The sequence below is a fragment of the Garra rufa genome, chromosome 1 (assembly GCF_049309525.1).
Source record: "Garra rufa chromosome 1, GarRuf1.0, whole genome shotgun sequence".
NCBI lineage: Eukaryota > Metazoa > Chordata > Actinopteri > Cypriniformes > Cyprinidae > Garra > Garra rufa.
In genome coordinates this window covers 15,053,023-15,078,408 of record NC_133361.1, presented here as the reverse complement: position 1 = coordinate 15,078,408, position 25,386 = coordinate 15,053,023, and the positions used below count along the sequence as shown (strand labels likewise).

General features: G+C 41.8%; 1 protein-coding gene across 1 annotated transcript; it reads left to right on the top strand.

The window, feature by feature from the left end:
- Positions 1 to 312: 312 nt before the first annotated feature.
- LOC141288870 (uncharacterized) lies at positions 313 to 25,311 on the top strand. The gene is made up of 9 exons (XM_073821104.1): positions 313 to 1,223; positions 13,349 to 15,405; positions 19,894 to 19,912; positions 20,391 to 20,453; positions 20,753 to 20,812; positions 20,941 to 21,642; positions 21,761 to 21,799; positions 21,920 to 22,586; positions 24,078 to 25,311. The coding sequence occupies exons 1-9, from the start codon at positions 527 to 529 to the stop codon at positions 25,309 to 25,311; spliced, it is 5,538 nt and encodes a 1,845-aa protein (XP_073677205.1). The 5' UTR covers positions 313 to 526.
- The last annotated feature ends 75 nt before the right edge of the window (positions 25,312 to 25,386 follow it).

Sequence of the window (25,386 nt, the reverse complement as noted above, 5' to 3'; positions counted from 1 at the left end):
GTAAACTAGTCTTTGGTCTGAGCAGTGCATAATATGTTACTGTTGTATAACTGTTGTTTATTCTTTTGCTGCCATTGCGTTTATTTCTGAAATTCAAACTCAGGACTTAAAAGCACCATGTCATAACAATGAACTGGAATACACAGATGAATTGGTCAGAGGTGTGATAAAGACCAGACCACACAAAAGCCAGAGCTACACAGCAAAATCCAGTTGCAGTTAAGCAATTCATTGAGTAATTATTGAGCAGTGACTTTCTGGATCTTTGATGCTGATCTAGACATGCAGCTGTACAATACATAAGTGAAAAAAAGCATACTAACCAGATTTATTTCCATCAACGACATAAACAATTATTGAGTTTATTGATTTTTGTTTGATTAAAAAAAATAACTTTTCTCTGGCTGCTGTTACTCAGTGTATAGGACAAAATTGTCTTGGTCCTGGTCTGGTCTTGTTGATTGGCCTGGGTCTTGGACTTGGAGGTCTGCCATTGTATAATGTATAAACATTCTATTGTCTCTTAATGTGTTTTTCAGTGTCAGCAAATGTCTTTAGAAAACAGAAGCTAAATCTGGTGTTGTGTGGAAATGATACACTTACAGTCTCTGTGTCAAAACTCTTAAGAGGGGAGAAGATTAAACCATCACATGAAAGAGCACTCAGGTCAGAGAGTGTCTGGAGAAAAGTGGAGCTTCATGATCGTCTGATCAATCTGGTGGAGCTTCCAGCTCTCAATCGGCTCTCAGAGGAGGAAGTGATGCGTCAAACTCTCCGCTGTGTGTCTCTCTGTGATCCTGGAGTTCATGCTTTCATCATCATTGTTCCTGTTGGTCCTCTGACTGATGAAGACAAAGCAGAAGTAGAGAAAATTAAAATAATATTTGACTCCAGAGAGCACTTCATACTTCTCTTTGCTACAGATCTCACTGATGAAGGATTTGCAACAGAGTTTATTGGATCAAACGCAGATTCAAAGAGGTTAATCAGTCTCTGTGGGGGTCAATACAGACTGATGGGGTTAAAAGGACCTGAAAACTCAAGACAGATCCCAGATCTACTGGATTATATAGAGAACATGAAGACTGAACCATATTCACCTCATATGTATGTGAAAGCTCAAGAGAACAGAGTCAGACAGGAGGTTGAAGAACAACGTAAGAAAGAAGTGAGTGAAATGGAGACCAAAATCAAAGAGTTAGAGCAGAAAATTCAGTCAGATGGTGAGTGGATTTTTTTGTTCTGTACATTATATATATTCTATATTGTCTAGAATACCTAGGCTAATTCTTATGAAGATTGTTGAACATTTCAAAACTTTATCTAGGGGCTGTTAATTAATTAAAATAGGGGCAGTTGTGGCCTAATGGTTAGAGAGTTTGACTTGTAACCTGAAGGTAGTGGGTCTGAGTCTCAGTACCAGCAGGAGTGAATTACCAGCGCTGTCTTCCACTTTCGTGGCTATAAATTCCTTTGTTAAAAGATGCAACAGAAGCAAACCAAAGACAGTAAAAAACCATGTGCTTCCTCAGCTGATTACAATAACTACAATTACTATAGGCTTAAATACTACGGCCTGGTTTCACAGACAGGGCTTAGACTAAGCCAGGATTAGTAAACACACAAGCTTTATAATAGCTGTTTCACCAGCATTTGACCCGAAAGCCAGCTAAACATTTTTGTAATTGACCAGTAGGGGAGAGCGGGGCACAACCTAACACTTTTTGAATTTCGCAGTTTATGTAAATCCACGTGGGGTTCAGAGTGCAATTTTTATCCACATTATTTTCACATTTGTCTAGTACAAATATATTACTTTGTTTCATATTTACAGTGTATACGTTTTTCGTTATTAACCTCAAAACAGTTTGTTTGTATATGCACCCACCGAGGGCGATTCCTTATTTTTTCAAGAATTATTACGCTTAGTTGTGAGTCTAGAGGAGTGTCTTGTGGTGTTTGGGGGCAATTTAAATGTGGTGCTGGATCCACAGTTAGATAGATCTAATCACGTGCTAATCACAAGCTACGCCAAATCGTGCTAAAAATCGAATCGAATCGAACGCAGCTGAACGCACATGATGGAGATTTACTACTAATCAAAGTACCGGCTTCTTTGACTAAACGCGCCTCATAATCGCATTCGATTTATCGTGCAGTCTGATTCAGTGATCTCTGGATGTTTTAATTCATTTTTGCGACACTCCAATATATGCAACGTTTGGCGTTTACAAAATGGTGGTGCTAGGGATTATATATTCTTTTCAGCTTGTCATTAGAGTTATTCAACGATTGATTATCTACTCATGCCCCCTTCACCGATTCCCTATATTAGTAAAGTTAAAATTCTACCACTTCTTTTATCTGATCATTCTACGACAATTGCATCTTTAACTCCTGCATCGTTGGGCACTAAACTCAACCGATGGAAATTTAACACCTCCTTGTTACAAGATTGTACATTTGTGGCTGAGTTACGCAGCTCTTTGACAGAGTTTTTACAGATTAACAGAGATTCAGCCTCTGACCCTTAAGTATTATGGGAAACCATTAAATGTTTTATTAGGGGTAAATGTATGAGTTTTTCATCCTTTAATAAAAAGTGCAGAGAGGGCTGTAAATGTGAATTAGAAAAACAGATTAATCTATTAGAAAAGGAAATAAAATATAACTTTTGTGGGACTAAAGCCAAAATAGTAAATGTCCTTAAATTGGAATTAAAATCCATATATTTACATAGAGCTGAATTCATCATGCATCATACTAGACAATATATTATTTCCATGGAGAACGGTGTTGGCTTTGAAGTTGAAACATAGTGAATCTAAGACTAGTATATCAGCTATTAGACATGAGGGCTTAGTATATACTCAACCTAAGGATGTAAACAGAGTATTTAGAGACTACTACCAACATTTGTATACTTCAAAATCCAACTCTGACCCAACAAATTTTCATTTATTCCTTAAACATTTAAATTTACCCAAATTAAATGACGCTCAGCTCAACATATTGGATAACCCCTTGACAATCGAGGAATTAAAATCCGCTTTGGATTGCATGAATAGTAAGAAGGCCCCCAGAGTTACTGAAGACATTATGGGACATAATAGCACCTTTGATTTTTAATTCTCTTAACGTTGCGTTAGAAAAAGGAGCTTTACACAGGGATCAAACTACAGCTTTAGTAACTTTGCTGCTTAAGAAAGGTAAGGATCCACTTGAATGCTATAGTTACATGCCAGATAGCCTTCTATCCAAAGATTCAAAGCTTTTGGAAAAGGTCCTGGCCTTAAGATGGGATCGATGTATAGGAGACTTGATTACCTATGATCAATCAGGTTTTTTAAGGGAGAGATACACTGCAGACAGCATATGTAGGCTTCTGCATATTATTCAACAAACAGACTTATATACAGCTTCCTCTGCAATCCTTTCTCTGGATGCAGAGAAAGCATTTGACAGAATTGAGTGGAGCTTTTTGTGGTCTGTCCTAGAGTATTTTGAGTTTGGTTCCTTTTCTCTACAAGCAGTTAAAACTATTTATTCTGAATGCTCAGCCAGAGTAATCACTGGTTCTTCTATCTCCCCTTCCTTTTATCTTGGCAGGGGCACTCGTCAAGGCTGTCCCCTGTCACCCTTGCTTTTTAATTTATCGTTAGAGCCTTTGGCCCAATCAGTCAGACAATCTTCTGCAATAGTTCCAATAAGTTGTATGAATACATCCCATAAAATATCACTTTACGCTGATGACGTTTTGTTGTATATATTGTGACGAGCGTCCCGGACAATCATCAGCGTCGCCCTGGAAACCAACGAGCGCAACGCCCACACGCTCATCACAGTGGAATCGGACTCAGCTGCCGCTCATCAGCCGGCGTCCTTATAAACGGCACGCCGGTGACTCACTCTGAGAACGATCTCCACAGAGCTCACACACTAACAGTTTCTCTCCTCTCTGTTCTTCCAGACAGCAGCTGACGTCCGATTCCCCTGCACATACCACTGGATTTACACAGAGCACAAGGATTGAGAGCACCGACCGTCACGAGCTTCACTCAGTGCACCGCCAACTACTTTCACTTTGTTGCATCTTTTCATTAATAAATCCACCCTCCGGGGCTGAACTGTGAGTTTTCTGTCCTGTGCTTCTTCCCACCCGTGACAGTCTGGTGGAGAATGCGGGCAGATTGGTGAAGATTTCACAGGCAGAAAACGTTTTTTTTTCTCACCTATTTGTTTTTTTTTCTGTTTTTTCACCATGTCCCGGTCCACGGCGGTAGGCGTGCGCTCCTCCCCCGAGATGGACCAGCTTCTACAACGCCTCACCGAGGTCAGCATCCGCCAACAACAAATCGTTGAACATCTGGCCACCCGGCAGGGCGAGACGGAGCAAGAATTAGCAGCTCTTCAAGCAGCCACCGCCGCCCAACGCGCTCCGCTATTAGATGCCCGCGCTCAGGCGGCCCGGCTGTTGCCAAAGCTGACGCCTCATGACGATGTCGAGGCATTTCTGCAGATGTTTGAAAACACTGCCGTGACGGAAGAGTGGCCACAGGAAGACTGGGCACGGGCGTTGGCACCCCTTCTCACCGGCGAGGCACAGCGTGCATATTTCTCTCTCTCTCCTACGGCTGCGGAGCAGTATAAGGAAGTGAAGAATGAAATTCTCGGTCGATTGGGACTTTCCCCGGTTTGTGCTGCGCAGCTGTTCCACGACTGGGAATATAAACCTCGACTTCCCGCCCGTGCCCAGATCGTTGAACTCGCCCGCCTGGCCCGTCATTGGCTATTAGAAGGTAACCCATCAGCAGATCGAGTAGCGGAGCACGTTGTCATTGAGCGCCTGTTGCGGGCTCTACCCCGCCCCCATTGCCAGGCTGTGAGTATGAGAAGTCCGTCCACTCTGCAAGAGCTCATCGACGCGGTGGAGTTGGCGGATGCTACCCAACAGCGGGAGGCCGGGGAGAGAGCGCCGCCTTTTCCCCGGAGGGTGGTCCAGGAGCGACGCGCCGGAGGGCACACCGCGACCGTTCAGCAGGCCGGCGGCTCCTTGTCAAGGATCTCCCCGTGCCGGTACTGCTGGGAAGGGATTGGCCAGGTTTTGACCGCCTGTTTGCAGCCGCTACCCAGCCTGCCAGCCCGAGAGGGAGCCGCCGAAGACCCAGGACACCTCGTGGACCACGCCGTCGCCCAGTCCTTCTGGCCTCGGATAGCGGGAGAGATGGTGAGTCCCCTTCACAACACCCTAACGTTTTTTATGATGTCTTCCAACAGGCTACTGAAGGGGGCTCGTTCGCCAGGGAGCAGCGAGAGGATGACCGGCTCAAACATTGTTGGAGTCAAGTACGAACCGTGGATGGCCGAGATGTCCTACCAGCCCCACACCCTCTCCCGCACTTCGTGGTCCAAAATGGCCTGCTGTATTGTGTCGCACAGCGAAGGGGGGAGGAAAAACGCTTACTCGTCGTACCCCGGACAAAGACGGGGACGATCCTGGAACTAGCTCATTCGCACCCCATGGCTGGCCACCTGGGTCAGGAAAATACTGTGCGGAGGATTCGAGACCGTTTCCACTGGCCCGGTCTGGACGGTGAAGTTAAACGGTTTTGTCAAGCCTGCCCCACTTGTCAGCGGACTTCCCCGAGGAAACCTCCCCCCTCACCGCTGATTCCTTTGCCCATCATCGACGTGCCCTTCGAGCGCATCGGGATGGACCTGGTGGGCCCGCTGCCGAAGTCTGCCCGGGGCCACGAACACATCCTCGTGGTGGTTGATTATGCCACGCGGTACCCTGAGGCTGTTCCCCTTCGAAGGGCCACCGCCAAGAACATCGCCCAGGAGCTCTTCCAGCTGTTCAGCCGCGTGGGCATACCCTCCGAGATCCTGACCGATCAAGGTACTCCCTTCATGTCCCGGCTAATGGCAGATCTCTGCAGGCTGCTGCGGGTGAAGCAGTTGAGGACCACCGTCTACCACCCGCAGACCGATGGGCTCGTCGAACGCTTTAACCAGACCCTTAAACAGATGCTTCGACGAGTCACAGCAGAGGACAGGAGGGACTGGGACCTGATGCTTCCATACGTCCTCTTTGGCGTCCGAGAGGTCCCTCAGGCCTCAACTGGCTTCACCCCATTCGAGCTCCTCTTCGGCAGACAACCCCGCGGCCTCCTGGATGTGGCGAAGGAGGCCTGGGAGCAGCAGCAGCCTGCCCGTCACCGCTCTGTAATTGAACACGTCCAGCAGATGAGGGAAAAGATCGACTGGGTGATGCCATTAGTCCGGGAACACCTGGCCAAAGCGCAGCAGGCTCAACAGCGACACTACGGCCGGACCGCCCAACCACAGGAGTTTCAGCCAGGAGACCGAGTAATGGTCCTAGTCCCCACAGCGGCCTGCAAATTCCTCGCCACCTGGCAAGGGCCCTACACCGTCATCGAGAGAGTCGGGCCCGTTAATTATCGTCTCCGACAACCTGGCCGAAGACGTGCAGACCAAATCTACCACGTAAACCTCCTCAAAAGATGGGTCGGGACTATGGACCAGCTCGTGGCCTTCAACACCTCCGAACCCGTGGTTGTGGATGTGAACCCCCACCTTTCTGCTGCCCAGAAGGGAGACCTCCAACACCTGATCGGTCAGTTCTCCGATGTGTTTTCGCCACTCCCCGGGCGGACCCACGTTCTACATCACGACATCCGCACCCCACCTGGAGTCGTCGTTTGGCAGCAGCCGTACCGGGTCCCAGAGGCTCGTCGGCAGGCTGTTGAGGACGAGGTCCAACAGATGCTGAAGTTAGGGGTGATTGAACCATCTCGCAGCCCATGGTCCAGCCCGATCGTCATGGTCCCAAAACCGGACGGCACCCTCCGGTTCTGTAACGACTTCAGGCGACTCAATGAAGTATCGGAGTTTGACGGCTACCCCATGCCTCGAGTGGATGAACTCCTAGACCGATTGGGACGGGCCCGGTATATTTCGACGTTGGACCTAACTAAAGGTTACTGGCAAGTACCTCTCTCGGAAACCGCCAAACCGAAAACCGCCTTTTCCACCCCCAGCGGCCACTGGCAATACCGGACCCTCCCCTTCGGTCTTCATGGAGCCCCAGCAACCTTCCAACGACTAATGGATGTCATCCTCCGGCCACATCAAGCGTACGCCGCCGCGTACTTGGATGATGTAGTCATCCACTCAGAGGCATGGGAGGACCATCTCGACCGTCTCCGGAGGGTGCTGACTGAACTATGAAAGGCTGGGCTGACCGCCAACCCCCGCAAATGTCACCTGCCGTTACAGGAAGCCAAGTACCTGGGTTACCAAGTCGGAAGGGGATTAATCAGGCCACAAGAACAGAAGGTAGAAGCCGTAAGGTCCGCGCCAAAACCGAAGACGAAAACTCAGGTACGGGCTTTCTTGGGGTTGGCGGGATATTACCGCTGTTTCATCCCTAACTTCTCCTCTCTAGCCGCCCCCCTGACAGATCTGACCAGGAAGGGACAGCCAGAGAGAGTACAATGGTCTCCAGCAGCGGACGATGCCTTCCAGGAAATCAAAAGGGTCCTCACCTCTGAACCGATCCTGCGGGCTCCCGACTTTAGCTGTCCCTTCCTGCTACAGACGGATGCTTCGGACACGGGCCTCGGGGCAGTCCTCTCACAGGTCCAGGAGGGCGAGGAGCATCCAGTCCTTTACATCAGTCGAAAGCTGGTCCCAGCCGAGAGAAATTATGCCACTGTGGAAAAAGAGGCCCTGGCCATCAAGTGGGCAGTCCTGGAGCTGCGCTACTACCTCCTAGGCCGGAGGTTCACCCTGGTAACTGACCACGCTCCACTCCAGTGGATGGCCAAGGCTAAGGACACCAACGCCAGGGTGACCAGATGGTTCCTCGCGCTCCAGGACTTCCACTTTGACATCAAACATCGGGCCGGGGCCGCCAACTCCAACGCTGATGGACTCTCTCGAATCTGGGCAGCTTTCGCAGGTCTGTCAGGGGTCACTCCCCACCCACCCCCTATTTCTCCCCTGCTAACTCATGTCTTCCACAGGACCAGGTCGACGCTTGGGGGGGGGGGGGGAGTGTGACGAGCGTCCCGGACAATCATCAGCGTCGCCCTGGAAACCAACGAGCGCAACGCCCACACGCTCATCACAGTGGAAACGGACTCAGCTGCCCACCCGTGACAATATCAAACACCACAGACTCGGTTAAGGAATGCTTAAAATCATTTGATAAATTTGGTAATGTTAGGAGAAGAGAGAAGGACCCAGAGGCGAAGGCCAGGAAAAGCAACAGAAATCTTTTTTGTTCTTGGCAACAACAATAATAATTATAACTCGGGCTGTCTGCCGACCACCTCCTCTTCGGTAGCGCAGATTAGGTTTCTGTACAGGATAAACAGGAAGGAAAAGTCTCTAAAGGACAGGAGCGCTCAAACCCCGGCAATGCAGCAAGGGGGAAATCCTCTGCAGGTAAGGGTTAGCCAGCAAAGGGTGTCAGGGGTGGGTGAGTCGCCGAAGATGCATTACTGGATGACTGGGTAGACACAGAAGACTCTAGACAGTTACTTGCAAAACGACAGGACCATACAAACACACGACAGGACCAAACTTGACTTGACTTGATAGCTTAACTAATTCAGGAACAAGTTAAGAGATCACAGAGAGATGGAGTACAGACATGTAGAGTAATAATCTGTCAGTAAAGCCCAGAAACAAACAGGTAGAAAAAGAGAAGGCAATCAGAGCAAAATGGGGAACAGGTGCCGTAGCAATCAGCGCGAGCCCAGATTGCGATAGCAGACAGCTGGAGTAGAGAGAAAAGACATAGAGAGAAGAGACTAGATGACGTGAGTCAAACCCGACCCGCAACAGGTAAACTGTCTGGTTAGGAAAGGAAAGGAGGTGACGTGAGGCCAAGTATGGTGACCCATACTAAGAATTTGTGCTCTTCATTTAACCCATCCAAGTGCACACACACAGTAGTGAACACACACACGGAGCAGTGGGCAGCCATTGCTGCGGCGCCCGGGGAGCAGTTGGGGGTTCGGTGCCTTGCTCAAGGGACTCACCTCAGTCATGGTATTGAGGGTGGAGAGAGTGCTGTACGTTCACTCCCCCCACCTACAATCCCTGCCGGACCTGAGACTCAAACCCGCAACCTTTGGGTTACAAGTCTGACTCTAACCATTAGGCCACAGCTGCCCCCTTACAAAATTAATTGGAACAAATCCATACTTATACCCCTTAATTTAGCTGCTAAATCAGAATTTACCCACCACGATTCCTGTCAGTGACCAATTTGATTATCTTGGAATCAGAGTTTCTCTTCCGAGGGAACTCTCACCACGTCCTCTAGGGGTCGCTATTGGGGAACGCTGCAGCGTGACTCTTGCTTGAAGAATGCATATGAAAAAACTACATTAAATGGCCGACGACAATGTATGACGTCACTGCGGCATGACCGCCGCTGATGGTGCGTCACTCCCGGGCTTCACTGTATAAAAGAGGCGCCGATGTAAACACACATCATCTTCGCCGTCTTCAGCTTCTCTTTGTCTAAGAGTACATGTATTCTCTCACTGAAGGCCTGCGTGTGACGTGTGTGGTAATCTGATACCCGCACTTTCACACTGAGTTTTTGTGCGGTGAGAACGCAAGCAACATTAGCTCTTGAGAGAGTAGAATGCAATCGGCGCTCATTGCTTATTTGTAACGAGAGGCACGCTCTCATACCCACTTACACGACTCTCAGCTATGTGGGTGTGGTAAATTACAGCACGTCCAGCTCCCGAGGGAACTAATGTGCTCATCGTGAAAACGCATTCGCAAAGGAGGTGAGTTTCTCTGTTCCTCATTTTGATGAGTGTGTTTACCTCTCACGGTATTAACTAACGCATTTGCGGTGTTGCCAGTGGCTCCTTGCTTGCTTTGTTCCTGAGGGAATTTGGTGCTTGAGCCGAATATGTGCTGCGCGCCACGATTGTGGAGGTAATTAACTGCCCAAAAAAAAAGGGGGGGGGGGGGGGTTCCTGAGACTAGTTCAGCCATGATTATGGAAGAACAGTCTTATTAACTGCAGCTGTCTGAGGCTAGCTGTGTGTTAATTCTTCCCCCTTTAGGGTCTGGAGGCTTTTGGTCAGTTTTCACCTCTGGTGGTCCTTCCTACACACACAGATATCTGAGGACCCCTTTGGGTTTTTTTGAGCAGTTCTCTTTTAGCTCTTGCCTAGATGGTGCTGTCTCCACTGCTAGGGTTTTAAGTAGACAGTCCACTCTGTTGGTTTGGGCTGCGTTTGGGAGGGCTACCCAGAGGTCTTTCACTGATCTGTTAGTTTTCCCAGGCTCATTGACCTTGCTGGATTTATGTGACTATGGACAAGGTAGACCACTGCCTTTAAGTCCTTCATTCCATGAAGGCCCAGGTCTGAGCCCCAATAACACGAGCTCCCTGCGTGCTACCTTGAACCTGTAACTACTAAGCGGTTCTTATGTCCCATAAGAACCTCCGCTACCTGTGGTCCAGATTTGAACTCCTTAAACAGGTTTTGTTTAAGTTTGAGTTAAATGCTGGTCACTTATGGGTGAGTACGGTCCATTTTTTCTTTTTAATAAAAGAAAAGGAACTTCATACTGTCTCAGGCCTGTGTGTTGTGTTTTTGCTTCTCGGAGAAAAATATGACGAGTCTATGGTCCTATGGATTATGGTTACAGCAGTGTTCGTCCTTTCCACGCCACAGGTCGTACGGTAAACCACCCTTACAGCATTTGTTATACATAGGACTTATGTCCTCTTCAAGGTAAGCCCCCTAAGTTTCTTTCTTAGGATTTCCCTTGACATGTTTAACGCTGTCCTTTGCAGGCCTTTTCTGAGAATCCCTCTTCCAGACCCTCTCTGGAAGAGGGATTGCAGAGCCGGAGAGATCTCATCAGCGGAAGGTTCTTTCCAGCAACTCCTAAGTTTTGTCTCCAAGGAGCAATTTCTCAGTCCTCTAGTTGCTGCTCCGGGGAATTTATGTCCTGTTGAGACAGGAACATAAGTCCACCTAGACTGGGGTCTGTTGATCCCCCGGTTAGTCTTAGGGCAGAGTCGGTTCAACCTAAGTAGTACTCCCCTTTCCGCAGAAAAGTTTTATTCAGAGTACGACCGGTAGTGACGCAGCAGCAGCGGCGGTCATGCCGCGGTGACATCATATGCTGTCCCCAGCCATTTTACGTAGTTTTTTCATATGCATTTTTCAGACACGGGTACATAAGTAATCTAGAGATGTTTTCCTTCATTGTCTCGTATTTCCAAGTGGAACTATCAGTCAAGATTAAGAGTGATCTTCTGTGTCGGTCTCCACTCTGTTTGGCTCTTCATGGAAGACTAGCTACTATTAAGATCAATATACTTCCGAGGCTAAGCTTTTTATTTTTAGTGTTACCTTTGACACAACCTACTGGTTGTTTTAAAGAGATCAATACAGCAGTATGCAAATTCTTGTGGAATAATAAACAGCCTAAAATTCATTTTAAATCTATGCACTGGCTAAAACCTCATGGTGGTTTATCCCTACCAGATTTTTGGTCCTATTATTTATCATACCAGGCATGACTACTTTGGACATGGCTAGATGTTGACTCCTCTGTCCCATGGCATATTTTAGAAACTTTTGGAAAAGTTTGGTCCAATTATATGCCATTCTATTAAAACCTGGAAATCAACAGAGAAGATTATGGGAGCTTCAGATTCTTATAGTGACTCTACCCCCATTTGGCATAACAATAATCTTTGCACTGGTAGCAAACCATTAGTTTCCAAATGCTGGGTTGAATGTGGTATCCACACTTTTAAAGACCTGTACAGCGATTATGGGCTCAAGTCCTTTCAGATCCTAAAGTTTTTCTATACTTAAGATTAAGATGTGCACTAAAAGCTTATGGAATACCCTGGTAAATATAAAATATCTCCCCATCCTATGCTAAATTGGATAGATTCTAGTATGGCTCCTAGAGGTATTGTGAATATAATTTATAAATCACTCGTGATTCGACAGTATTCAAACATTCCGAATGAGGGTTTCTGGGAAAGAGAATCTAACACTGTGATTGACTGGGATAATCTCTGGGGAAATTGTTTTGTTACCTCTAAAAACCTAGCTCACCCAATTATCCATTATAAGTTAATCTGCCACTCCTTGTTTATTATATGAAATGTAAAGAAAGTCTGACCCCTTCTGTCAACTGTGTAATAGCTCTAGTCAAGGTACATATATTAATATATTCTGGGACTGTTCCGAAATTGACTTGCTCTGGTCCTTGGTACAGGGCTTATTGTCAGATCTTCATAATACTCAGATCCAAAAGGACCCATTGCTTTTTCTTTTGCTGGATGATTTGTCACTAAAGTTATCTGTCAATAAGGATTCTATCTGCTGCTCTGACTGCTGCTAAAAAGGTTATTTTAAAACTGTGTTTGGAACCATCGACCCCAGTTAGATTGATGTGGATGTCATACTTGCTGGACATTGCCCGCTTGGAGTGCACCACAGCCAAAATACATGGTACCACCATTTTGGTTAGACCTTATTGACATCCTGATTGTGTTGGGTGTTTTTTTTATATATATATATATGGGCAGATCTCGGGCTCTACTGTAAAAAGTTATAAACTAAAAATGTTTAATAAATAAAGAATCGAGAAAAAAAACAACAGGTAAAATTAGTGTTTTTTTTTAACTACCATTTAGATTTTTTAATCAAAGTATATTGCAAACTTTTCATTAGGACCCTAAAGCATCATATTAACTTGAGTAAAATGGGCATCCGATGACCCCTTTAACTAACATTAATTAATGGAACCTTAATGTAGAGTGTTACCTAAAAACTTATACAGCTGCATTTTTTCCTAATATTTTTAACTTTAGGGGCACATACTGTAACTGCATTTATGGACTACATAGTTGTTGCCATGCATCATTTTAGTCAACTGTACAGAAAGCAAGATGATCAGACCTGTATGTCATCTTACATTTCATACAGTTGACTGTTGACAAACGTGATTCAGGGCAGTTATATGCCCTAAAAATATACGATATGCACATATGAATTTTTGTATTTATATAATAAATATTTGATATTTATTGTTATCAATTGATAAATGTTATCACACAAGAAGAGACAAAAAATATCACATGTATGCTGTTATTGTCCTGAAGAGCAAATGTGATTTCAAAGTTCTGTAAATGAGAAGTTAATATTGTGATACATTTTGGATATTATATAGATATATTTTGGTGATATTCTTTGATGTGTAATTTATTTATTTACAAGATTAACTGATTAATACACAAATGCATTATTTTCAGGTGCTGAAGTCGAAGCAGATGATCTGAAGAGTTTGAGGATTGTTTTGATCGGAAGGACAGGAAATGGAAAGAGTGCAACAGGAAACACTATTCTGGGAAAAAAAGAATTTCATAGCCAGTTAAACACAGATTCAGTGACGACTGTTTGCAAGAAAGCAGCAGGTGAAGTTGATGATCGATCAGTAGCTGTTGTTGATACTCCAGGACTCTTTGACACGATACTGACAAATGATCAAGTGGTGGAAGAAATAGTGAAATGTGTTTCACTGTCATCACCTGGACCTCATGTTTTTCTCATCGTGTTGAGTTTGGGAAGATTCACCAAAGAAGAAACGGACACTGTGGATCTTATAAAGAAGACCTTTGGTCCAAAAGCTGCTCAGTTCAGCATCATTCTGTTCACTGGAGGAGACAATCTTGAAGATGAATCCATAAAAGATTTTGTGATGAGAAGTACCAATGCAGAACTGAAGAAAGTGATCAGTAATTGTGGAAACAGATTCCTGGCTTTCAATAACAGAGAAAAACAAGACAGAACTCAAGTGATTCAACTGTTAAACATGATAGAAGAGCTGAAAAATACTAATGCTGGTCGATACTTCACTAACTGCATGTTTGAGGAGGCAGAGATGTCCATTAAAAAGAGAACGGAGGAAATACTGAAAGAGAGAGAGAGAGAAATTCAGGCACAAAATGAGAAATTGAGAGTCAAATATGAGACAGAAATGGAAGAACTAAAGACGAGACTAGAAGAAGAGAAAAGAAAAGCAGATGAGGAAAGAAAACAAAGAGAGAATGAGTTCAGACAAAAAGAGGAAAAACTTCTAAAAGATTTTGAAGAAAAACACAAATTAGAACAACAGAAAAGAGAGGAGGAAAACCAGAAACGATTAGAGGAGGAAAAACAACTAAGAGCTGAATATGATGAAAAAATTGAAGGGATGAAGAGAGAGACTGAAAATCAGAGATTGCAGTATGAAAAACAGCAAAAAGAGAGAGAAGAAGAAGATAGAAAGAGAGAAGAGAAATACAGACAAGAGCAAGAAAATATGAAACATGAACAAGAACGCATTATAGCAGAATTAAAGATGAAACAGAAAGAAGAAATAAAAAAGAGAGATATGGAGAAGAAAATGAGAAATGAAGAAGAAGAGAAAGAAAGACGGGAATGGGAGAGAAAAATAAAAGAAGCTGAAAATAACACTAAAGAGATTCAAGAGGAAATTAAACGACAGCAGAGAGAATGGGAGGAGGAAAAGAAACAACAAATGAGAGAACAAGAAGAAGAAGAAAGAAAGAGAAAAGAGAAACACAAGGAACAACTGAGGGAAAAACAAGAAGAACTGGAGAAAATGAGACAGAGATTTGAAAGAGAAAGAGAAGAAGAACAACAGAAGATAGAGGAGGAAAAACAGAGACAGAAAAGAGAAAGAGAAGAAAAAGAGAAAGAATATAAGAAAAAGAAAACTGAAATGAAAAGTCATTATGAAAGTCTGGAACAAGAGAGAAAACAGGACTGGGAGAGAAGAAAACGAGAAGATGACGAGAGACGAGAAGAAGAGAAAAAGACATGGAAGGAAAAGATTGAAAATCTGAAACAAGAGCAAGAAGAAGAGATCAAAAGAAGAGAAACAGAAGAGAAGGAGAGAAAAGAAAGAGAAAAGAAAGAGAGGGATGAAATGAATCAGAAACATGAAGAGGAAATAAAAGAGATGAAAACAAAACATCAAGATGAAGCCAGAAAACAAGCAGAAGAATTTAATGATTTCAGAGAGAGAAAAGAGCAGCAGTTGAAAGAGATGCTGGATGAACGTGAGAAACAATATGAATTACTAGAAAAACTCTGTCAACACCTGAAAAAACAGAAAGAAGAAGAAATAAAAGAGCTGCAAGACCAGAAAGAAAAAGAAAGAAAAGAGCTGCAAGACCAGAAAGAAGAAGAAATAAAAGAGCTGCAAGACCAGAAAGAAGAAATAAAAGAACTGCAAGACCAGAAAGAAAAAGAAAGAAAAGAGCTGCTAGACGAAATTGAAAACCTGAAGAAGAAAAAACAGTGTGTTATTATGTGATGGTTTGATAGATTTGTTTTCAGCCTGAGGTGGAGCTGTTTTCTTACTGTCAGGATCCCCTAAATGAGTTACTGTGCACTAGAGACTTGCGCGGGACGGATTTTTCAGTCTCGCCCCCGCCCGCTCCCGCCGAAATAAATGTTATCTCGTCTCCCGCCCGCAAAAGCCCACATAAAATTAACCTATATAGATTTTTTCAGTACATCGGTTGAATTTACATGAAAAAGTTCTGTAACATCTCGTACAGTAAGTTCCACTAGACCCCAGCATAAATGCTCTGGATAAAATATTTGTTATTTAGGCTAAGCATCAACATTCACAAACCACTGTTATTCTTAACAAAAAAGCAAACATGAGCTACTGCGTGCATCCACTCTGTTGCGTTGGGTCCCGCGGGATTGCAGGTCTGCCCCCCCCCCACCCCCCACCCCCTTGCTGAATGTGATAGTTTTTGAAAGTCAAACCGAAAAACAGTGCGCATAATAAAGCTATTGACTATCCATGACATAATAGGCATTTTTACATTTATGTACACAATAATAATCTTTTACATCATAATCCTTTCGTTTTTACAATTTGGCACGCTTGTGTGCTGCGCGTCCCTGTGTGTGTATTAAGCAGACTGTATGCTCATTGTGCACCTATCTTAGGTCAGAACTCTAAAAAAAATTACACTTGCATTGCGCATGATAGGGACCATAGTGTTTAGTTTGTTTCATTTTCAGTACACATATGTGACCCTGGACCAAAAAGCAATCATAAGTGTAAATTTGTCGCAATTGAGATTATGTCATCTGAAAGCTGAGTAAATCCATTGATATATTGCAATGCATATTACTAATCAAAAATCAAGTTTTTATATATTTATGGTAGAAAATGTACAAAATATCTTCATGGAACATGATCTTCACTTAATATGCTAATGATTTTTGGCATAAAAGAAAAATCTATATTTTTGACCCATACAATGTATTTTTGGCTATTGCTACAAATATACCCGTGCTACTTAAGACTGGTTTTGTGGTCAAGGGTCACATATTAGTTGTCTAGCTACTGCAATGCTTTCTATTCTTGTTTAATCTTATGATTTTGGGGTTTCATGATATGTTCATATGTAGGAAATAATAGGGATTTTGAGGTTTTATGGGATGTTGATGTAAAGCTTCCTAGACTTAGCATTGAATCTGAAAAAACAACAAGTGCTTTTTGATTTTTACACTTTATTTCCTGCTTTCTTTTCTTTCACAGCTTCCTCTGTCCTCTTGGCTAATGGCTGTTTTGGATTTTAAATACAAGATTAAACTGATGTCTTCCGATGGCATCTGGTAAAAAGATTAGATTCAGTAGGATCCATGAAGCTGTATTTGGTTTTGTTTTCTATTCTGTTTCAGTGTGGAGTTCAGAACAGAATCAAACTCAATAAACCAGTAATTCAAATATTAAGAGAAGAGACACATGGCATGACAGCTAAGCACATTTTTGCTCAAAAAACTGTTTTTTGCCTTTCAAAGTAAAATTTATATGATCAAGGTTTTTTGAGTGTTGCGTCTGAACAATTATAGACAAGTTTGAAAATATTTTACACATGTTTTGGTACTTTAGCAGGCTATACAGTCTATACAGTTAGCATAATGTTAGCTCTAAAATGCAGGATCATGCTAGTCTTTCAAAATTGTCGGGCGGGGGTGATTTGTGCCAGTGGGGTGTTAAGTAATAGTCTGGATCTAGACCATCAGGGGTGACCAACCCTGTTCCTGGAGATCTACCTACCTGCAGACTTTAGTTCCAGTCCTGCTCCAACACAGCTGTCTGTAATTAACACATGCTACCTAAGAGATTAATTAGATTAGTTTGATTAGGGTTTGAGCTGAACTTAGTATGATGGTAGCTCTCCAGGAAAATGTTTGAGCATCCCTGATCTAGACTTACATGCCTTACATAACTTACATACGGATATAATCTGTGTGAGGAGATGAGCGTGCCTCATCAGTGTTTGATTTACCTGCCGTTTGTCAGTTTTTTAAGTGGCTTAAATCACAATCGGATGTTCAGAAATGTTTAGAAATAAGTCATTTTTTTCTTATATGTTACATGATTGACAGACAGTGTTTTGTTGATAATTTTGTTTTGTTCTAATTATTCACAAATATCATGTATTGTGTATTTGAGTTTTTTTGAATTTTCTGAAAAAGTAGAAAATATGACATGCCAATAGTTTAATAAGGTAACAATATCTAAATAAACCTTAAATGAGTAATCTTGTATTGAATTTGTCTTGATTTTATATAGCATTACAGTTCATGAAATTAAAATGTTCTTTTTTACTTCAATAATCTCTGGCACAATTTACCCCGATGTATTCTCCCCAAAGGTACAACTTACCCTGCGGCAAGTTGTGCAACGAGACCACTTTTTTTTCTGAAAGCTATAATTCTGAATCAGTTTATTTCAGATCCAAAGTTATTGTTCCCAGAGATGCACCACATCCTGAAATATATGTACATGCTTAAATTGGAGGGATTACTGTCATGGCTTCACTATAAAGTCACTTTGAGTAAAAACTGGCACAACTCACCCCACTCCCCTTATGTGTGTCACATGAAGCTGCTGCCTGTGTAGAGCGCCTCAAATCACTCACTAATAAGGGTTTATTATCTGTAGTAGATTTGAAACTGAGACAGACTGAATGATGATTATGAATCATAACTATGTGCCATATAAACACACTCTCCTCTCGGCACTTTCTACTTGTACATTTCAGGGTAACTTTAATATTTATTTACGTAAAGTATCTATATTATAAAGTGCTGCATAATAAACTACAGGAGGAACTAGTTCATGACTGAAATGCCTTAAACATCTGTTACTCTCATGTGGTTCACACTGGGTTGAGAAGTTTACCGTAGTAAATAGCTGCAGATTCGAATGAAGCAATGTGGTGTCTCTTCATTTTCTTTTCACTCTTGAATGTTTTCCTGCTGTTCTTTCTGTTTCTCTGAGTAAATGAGTCTGAAACCTCTTCTCATATGTATGTAAAGATGAGTGAAGTACAGAAGAGACAGATTAAACCTCACAGATGTTTGAAAGCAGCTGTGTGAAGCTTCCTCAGATAACTGTCCTCTTTCATTTAAACGTCTTTTGTTAATCTTTCCTTTCCAGACCCATTTTCAATGATGATTATTATCAAATAAATACATTTGAAGTCAAGTTTACACCTTTCAGAATCTGCAAAATGTTAATACTTTTACCAAAATTAGTGAAGATGCAATGAGATGTTTAACATAAAAGACATTTGAAAATAGCCCACAAGAGAAAATAATAGCTGAATTAAAAAAAAAAATACCCTGTTCAAAAGTTTACATGCACTTGATACTGCATTGTTACCTGAATGCTCAATCCACAGCGCTTTTTTTATTTTTTTTGCGATAGTCGATCACGAGTCCCTTGTTTGTTCTGAACAGTTAAACTGCCCGCTGTTCTTCAGGAAAATCCTTCAGGTCCAAACATTTTTTTTTCAGCATTTTTGTGTATTTGAACCCTTTCCAACAATGACTGTATGATTTTGAGATCCATCTTTTCACACTGAGGACAACTGAGCGACTCATATGCAGCTATTACAGAAGGTTCAAACACTCACTGATGCTCCAGAAGGAAAACTATGCATTATAAGAGTCAGGGGGTGAAAACTTTAGAACAGAATGAAGATGTGTGGTTTTCCTTATTTTGCCTAAATATGTTTTTCTTTCTTTTTTCTGTTTAGTAGGCTACTGCCCTTCGGAAGCTACAGACAATATAACATGTTTCCCAGAAAAAAATAAATTACCCTGATCTTCAAATTTAAAAAAGTTTTAACCCCGCAGCTCTTAATGCATTGACTTTAATTCTGGAGCATCAGTGAGTGTTTGAACTGTACATGATACATCTTTGAAAACGATTAAATTAATTTTAACTCAATTTTGTGCATCTTTGATCCTTTTAGGGTGGGAAGCAGCATTTAGTCAGTTTCTAGATTGCTGTCTGAGAAGGGAGAATTAATCCTACAATTAAAGTTATATTGTAGACAAGATTCACCTCCACTAGGACAATCATCTTTATAAAGTCATTTGATTAAGGAATATTAAAAGTCATATTATAACTGCTGCAGCCGTGTTTTACTGAGATTCTCAGTAGTGTTTAAAATTTCAGTTTTAATTATTGGAACGTTTAGCTTTACCTATTTATCATAAAGTTTGTAGATGACATTCTTCTAGATGCATTTTGAATGTAGGCTAAATGTTGCGTTAAGCTTCTGTTTTCACCGTTTATATCATGTTATATTCATGTTATATCAGTTTATATAATTCATATTTAGTGGCGATTGATGACAATCGGTGAATCATTTAAAATCAAATAACTTTTTTATATATATGTATATAAAAGAAACGAAACACTTTCTTTGATTCTCTTAGTATTTATAGTTTGTCTTGTGATTTAAAGTCTCCACAGGAGGGCGCCGGTGAGTTTTTACTGTACAAGTGCATTTGATCGTCACGTGACTTTCGCTTTACAAACCTAACGGAGTTGCTGAGATTATGGCACACAGCGCCTGTGAGATCTGGATTTAACTAACCAGACACTTTACTAACATACTGCTTGAGTTAACCAGCAGAATTAACGCTTACTGACAATGGATAATCTCCCAACCAACATAACCTTTTCTTTTTCGAGTTGTTTGCTGAGCTGTTGTGCTGGCTAGTGTTAGTTTAATTGTGTAATTTCCAGACGCTACACGAACATTCATGTAAAGTATAACAACAAAGTTGACTGACAAACTATATTTTTAGGCATGTTGTTTTTATATTGTTGTCATGGCACGACACTGAAAGCTCTAAGCTGGCTTGTTCTAATTTGATTACTTTGCCACTTGTAGAAATTGTTAAAAGTTACTTTCAGCGTGTTATTGTGCAGATTATAATGTAAGATTTTTATTTCAGTGATTGCTGGATCTGATCTTGCTCGCAGCAGTAGTTGGAGCATAGATCAACCTCCTCCTGATAGTAAGTCTATATTTATAAATAGGGCCTACACAAAGAAAATGAAGACTACATAGAAATCATAAACAAATCATTCACTTTAAGTCAGAATTCAGTTGCAAATATGCATCCTGGTGGATTCTGTTTCCCTTTATATATATATATATATATATATATATATATATATATATATATATATATAAAAAGATTAATATTAAGCATTTGTGTTTTGTGTTTCAGTAAGTGATCTGACTGATGTAATGTGTTAAAAGTCATTTTCCACATGCTATTGTGGAGATTGTAACCTAAGATTTTTGTTTCAGTGACTGCTGGATCTGATCTTGCTCACAGCAGTAGTTGGAGCATGGATCCACCTCCTGCGAGTAAGTCTTTATATTTATAAATACATGAAGAAAATGAAGAGTGTGTGGAGATTTGGGCAGAATCAGAATTCATTTGCAAATATGCATCCTGGTTTTTTCTCTCTTAAAAAAAAGCATTTGTGTTTCAGTAAGCGATGTGACTCCTCTGAGGATTGTCCTCCTGGGGAAGGATGTGTCAGAAAACAGTCAAGTGGGAAACTCCATATTAGGACGAGCAGCGTTTGACAGTGAAGCTTTTCCAGGCATTATAGAGAGACTCAGAGGACGATTGAAGGACAGACATGTAACCATCATCAACAGTCCTCAGCTGCTCCAGACAAACATCTCAGATCATCAGATCACGCAGACAGTGAGAGAGTGTGTGTATCTGTCTGATCCAGGACCTCATGCGTTTATAGTCATACTACAGTATAAAGACTTCACTGAAGAAGACATGAGAAGAGTGAAAAATGTCCTGAAAGAATTCAGTGAAGAGGCGATTAAGCGCACTATAGTGATCACGACTGATGAAGAGCCACATGATGCTGAAGGAGCGTCTGTGAGAGCTAATGAATTAATTAAGCAGTTAAACACTGAATGTGGAGGAGGACATCTGCAGCTTGATCATAAAAATGAGGAATGGTGCTCAATAATATTGCAACGACTAGAGAAAATCCTTGAAGAAAACAGTGAAGAATATCTCACACATGAGCCGTATCATGATACAGAAGGATCATCAGTTGATGAAGACTGGAGCAGATCTTCTACCTCACTCAGAATAGAAGAGGAAGAGTCGGATGGAGATGAAGATGGGAAATCAGGCACTTGTATAAAGAAAAAGGAAGCAAAAGGTTTTCTTCATAATATATCAAAAATATCTCTTCGTAAGTATTCCCGCTTTTGCAATGACATATTCAGCTGTGTTCTGACACCAGTTCTGTATTCATGTTTCCACACATTTTTTTACAGTTAGTACTCCAGATCTAAGAGCAGAGCGTCGAGCAAAGAGTAAGTTTATGAACCGAGATAAAGCCAAGTGTTTTTTATTACTAATACTTATGAAATTAATATAACAAAAAAAGATATTTGAAAACGTTACAGTGAACTCTTTTATTGTTGTTGTTTAAGGAAGTGTATATGCGAGCAGAAAACAGAAGCTGTGTGTTGTGTTGTGTGGAAGCGATGGAAGACTGAAAGCCTTCGTATCAAAACTTCTCAGAGGAAAAAAGCAGTTTCTTCCCCTCTTACACCTGAAAGATAAAGAGTGTGCAAGGAGAGACATGGAGCTTCATGGACGTCTGATCAGTCTGGTGGAGCTTCCATCTCTGACTCAGCTCTCAGAGTATGAAGTGATGCATCAGACTCATCAATCTGTGTCTCTCTGTGATCCTGGAGTTCATGTTTTCCTCCTCATTATTCCTGACGCTCCACTGACTGATGCAGACAAAGCAGAAATGGAGGCGATGCAGAAGACTTTCAGCTCAAGGATCAAAAACCACCTCATGGTTCTTATAATCCAGGAGAAGAACGTGTTTAGTAAACTGATCAGTAGTAAAACTCATATGTGTCCTCAGTCATTTGGAGGTCGACAGTTTGTTTTGGAGAACGGCTCACAGATTCCAGATCTGCTGCAGGATGTGGAGAACATGGTACAAGAGAACAGAGGAAGTTACTACACGACCTTTATGTACCTTCAGGCTCGAGTAGAACTGGAGAGAAACAAACACAGAGCTGAAATAGAGGAACTGAGACGATCTTTGAGGAAAACTCCATCAACAGCAGTTCATGAAAAAGTGTGTTAATTTGTTCTTGCCCATTATGTAAATTGGGTGTGTGTTTGAATTTGTGAAGATCCTGTAAATTAAATTGTTATATACAGTGGTGTGAAAAAGTGTTGGCCCCCTTCCTGATTTTTGTTTGTCACACTTTAATGTTTCAGGTCATCAAACAAATGTAAATATTAATCAAAGATAACACATGTAAACACAACATGCAGTTTTTGAATGAAGTTTTTTTTTATTATGAAGGGAAAACAAAATGGCTCTGTGTGAAAAAGTGTTTGCCCCCTAAATTTAATAACTGGTTGGGCCACCCTTAGCAGCAACAACTGCAATCAAACGTTTGCGATAACTTGCAATGAGTCTGTTACAGTGCTGTGCAGGAATTTTGGCCCACTCATCTTGGCAAATTTATTGTAATTCAGCCACATTGGAGGGTTTTCGAACATGAACCGCCTTTTTAAGGTCATGCCACAGCATCTCAATAGGATTCAGGTCAGGACTTTGACTAGGCCACTCCAAAGTCTTCATTTTGTTTTTCTTCAGCCATTCAGAGTTGGATTTGCTATTGTGTTTTGGATTATTGTCCTGCTGCAGAACCCAAGTTCGCTTCAGTTTCAGGATTTTTTTGGTAGACAGCAGAATTCATGGTTCCATTGATCACAGCAAGTCTTCCAGGTCCAGAAGCAGCAAAACAGCCCCAGACCATCATGCAGTGTTACTTTTACTTTTACTTTTTACACACACCTTCCAAAAAGTTCAACTTTTGTCTCGTCAGTCCACAGAGTATTTTCCCAAAAGTCTTGGGGATGATTAAGATCTGTTCTGGCAAAACTGAGACGAGCCTTTATGTTCTTTTTGCTCAGCAGCGGTTTTCATCTTGGAACTCTGCCACGCTGGCCATTTTTTGCCCAGTCTCTTTCTTATGGTGGAGTCATGAACACTGAACTTAACTGAGGCAAGAGAGGCCTGCAGTTCTTTAGATGTTGTTGTGGGGTCTTTTGTGACCTCTCAGGTGAGTCGTCGCTGCGCTCTTGGGAAGGCTCACCACTGTTTCATGTTTTTGCCATTTGTGGATAATGGCTCTCACTGTGGTTCGCTGGAGTCCCAAAGATTTGGAAATGGCTTTATAACCTTTTCCAGACTAATAGATCTCAGGGGCAAACACTGTTTCACACAGGGCCATGTGGGTTTGGATTTTTTCCCTTCATAAACAAAAAAACCTTCATTTAAAAACTGCATGTTGTGTTATCTTTGATTAATATTAAAATTAGTTTGATGATCTGACTCATTAAAGTGTGACAAACATGCAAAATAAAAAAAAATAATGGAGGGGGCCAACACTTTTTCACACCACTGTTTATCCACCTTATTGTCCAATATTTATGTAACTACTATCTGTCAATATAACTAGAAAAAGGTTGCTTTAGTAAATGCGAATTTATTTTTGTTTTATGTTTCATGTCAGTAATTGTTCTTTTCTTTCTGTTTGCAGGTTTAACAAACAGTTATCTTGCTGTGAGGATTGTGCTGCTGGGAAGGACGGGTGTTGGGAAAAGTGCAACGGGAAACACAATACTGAGAAGAGAAGCTTTTATATCGAAACTGACTTCACGCTCAGTGACCAGAGAGTGTGAGAAAGAAACTTCAGAGTTCAACAGAAGACAGATAACTGTGATCGACACTCCAGGCCTGTTTGATACTGGAGTTGATAATGTTGAGACCAGGAAGGAGATTGTGAAGTGCGTCTCAATGGCGGCTCCTGGTCCACATGTGTTTCTGCTGGTGATTCCACTGGGACGATTCACTCAAGAGGAGAAAGATGCAGTGAAGATGATCCAGGACATGTTTGGAGACAAATCCAGAATGTACACCATGGTGCTTTTCACCAGAGGAGGTGATCTGAGAGGAACAACAATTGAAGACTTTATTGAAGCTAATGATAGCTTACAGTACCTCATCCAGCAGTGTGGAAAGAGATACCATGTGTTCAATAATAATGAGACTAAAGGTAAGAGACAGGTTTCTGCATTGCTGGATAAGATTGACTGTATGGTGGCAACAAATGGAGGGAGATTTTACACCAGTGAGATGTTCCAGCAGGTGGAGAAGAACATCAAAGAGGAACAAGACAAAATCATGAAAGAGAAAGAAGAAGAGATCAAGAGAAAAGAAGAGGAGCTGAGAGCCAAATATGAAGCAAAAATTGAACAAATGAAGAAAGAAAATGAGAGAGAAAGACAAGAGATGCAGAGTGAACTGAGAAAAAGTGAGGAAGAATTCAGAAAGAGAGAAGAAGAGATCAAGAAAGAAACGGATGGAAATCTACAAAAAGAGCTGCAGAGAAAACTAGAGGAGAAACAGAAATTATGTGAAGAAGAAAATGAAAGAAAAGAAAAAGCTTTGGGAGAACAACAGCAAAACTTCATAAAATACCTGGAGGAAAATCACAAGAAAGAAAAACAAAAACTCCAGGAGAAAATTCAGCGTGAAACAAGAGAACAAGCAGAGCGTGAATATCTCATAAAACTTGAAAGAGAAGTAGCTAAAGCTTTAAAAGAAGCTGAAGAACAACTACCATATAGCGCAAAACGAGCTCGAGACTGGAGTCTGTATGGAAGTTTTGTTGGAGCAGCTGCTGGAAGTTTAGTTGGTTCTTATGAAGACGTCGTGTGTTGGATTATCAGCATACGTTCTAAATATCAAGCTCAAATGCAAACTGAAGAGTATGTTCAGGTATAACCCCATTTCCAAACGCGGTGTAAAATGCAAATAAAAACAGAAAGCAGTTATTTTATTCACAATAGAACATAGAAA

Excerpts from the sequence above, each read along its gene's own strand:
- LOC141288870 (XM_073821104.1), top strand. The coding sequence starts at position 527 with ATGTGTTTTTCAGTGTCAGCAAATGTCTTTAGAAAACAGAAGCTAAAT. Across the intron at positions 1,224-13,348 it reads GCAGAAAATTCAGTCAGATG|GTGCTGAAGTCGAAGCAGAT; the intron begins GTGAGTGGATTT and ends CATTATTTTCAG. Across the intron at positions 20,454-20,752 it reads AGATCAACCTCCTCCTGATA|TGACTGCTGGATCTGATCTT; the intron begins GTAAGTCTATAT and ends TTTTTGTTTCAG.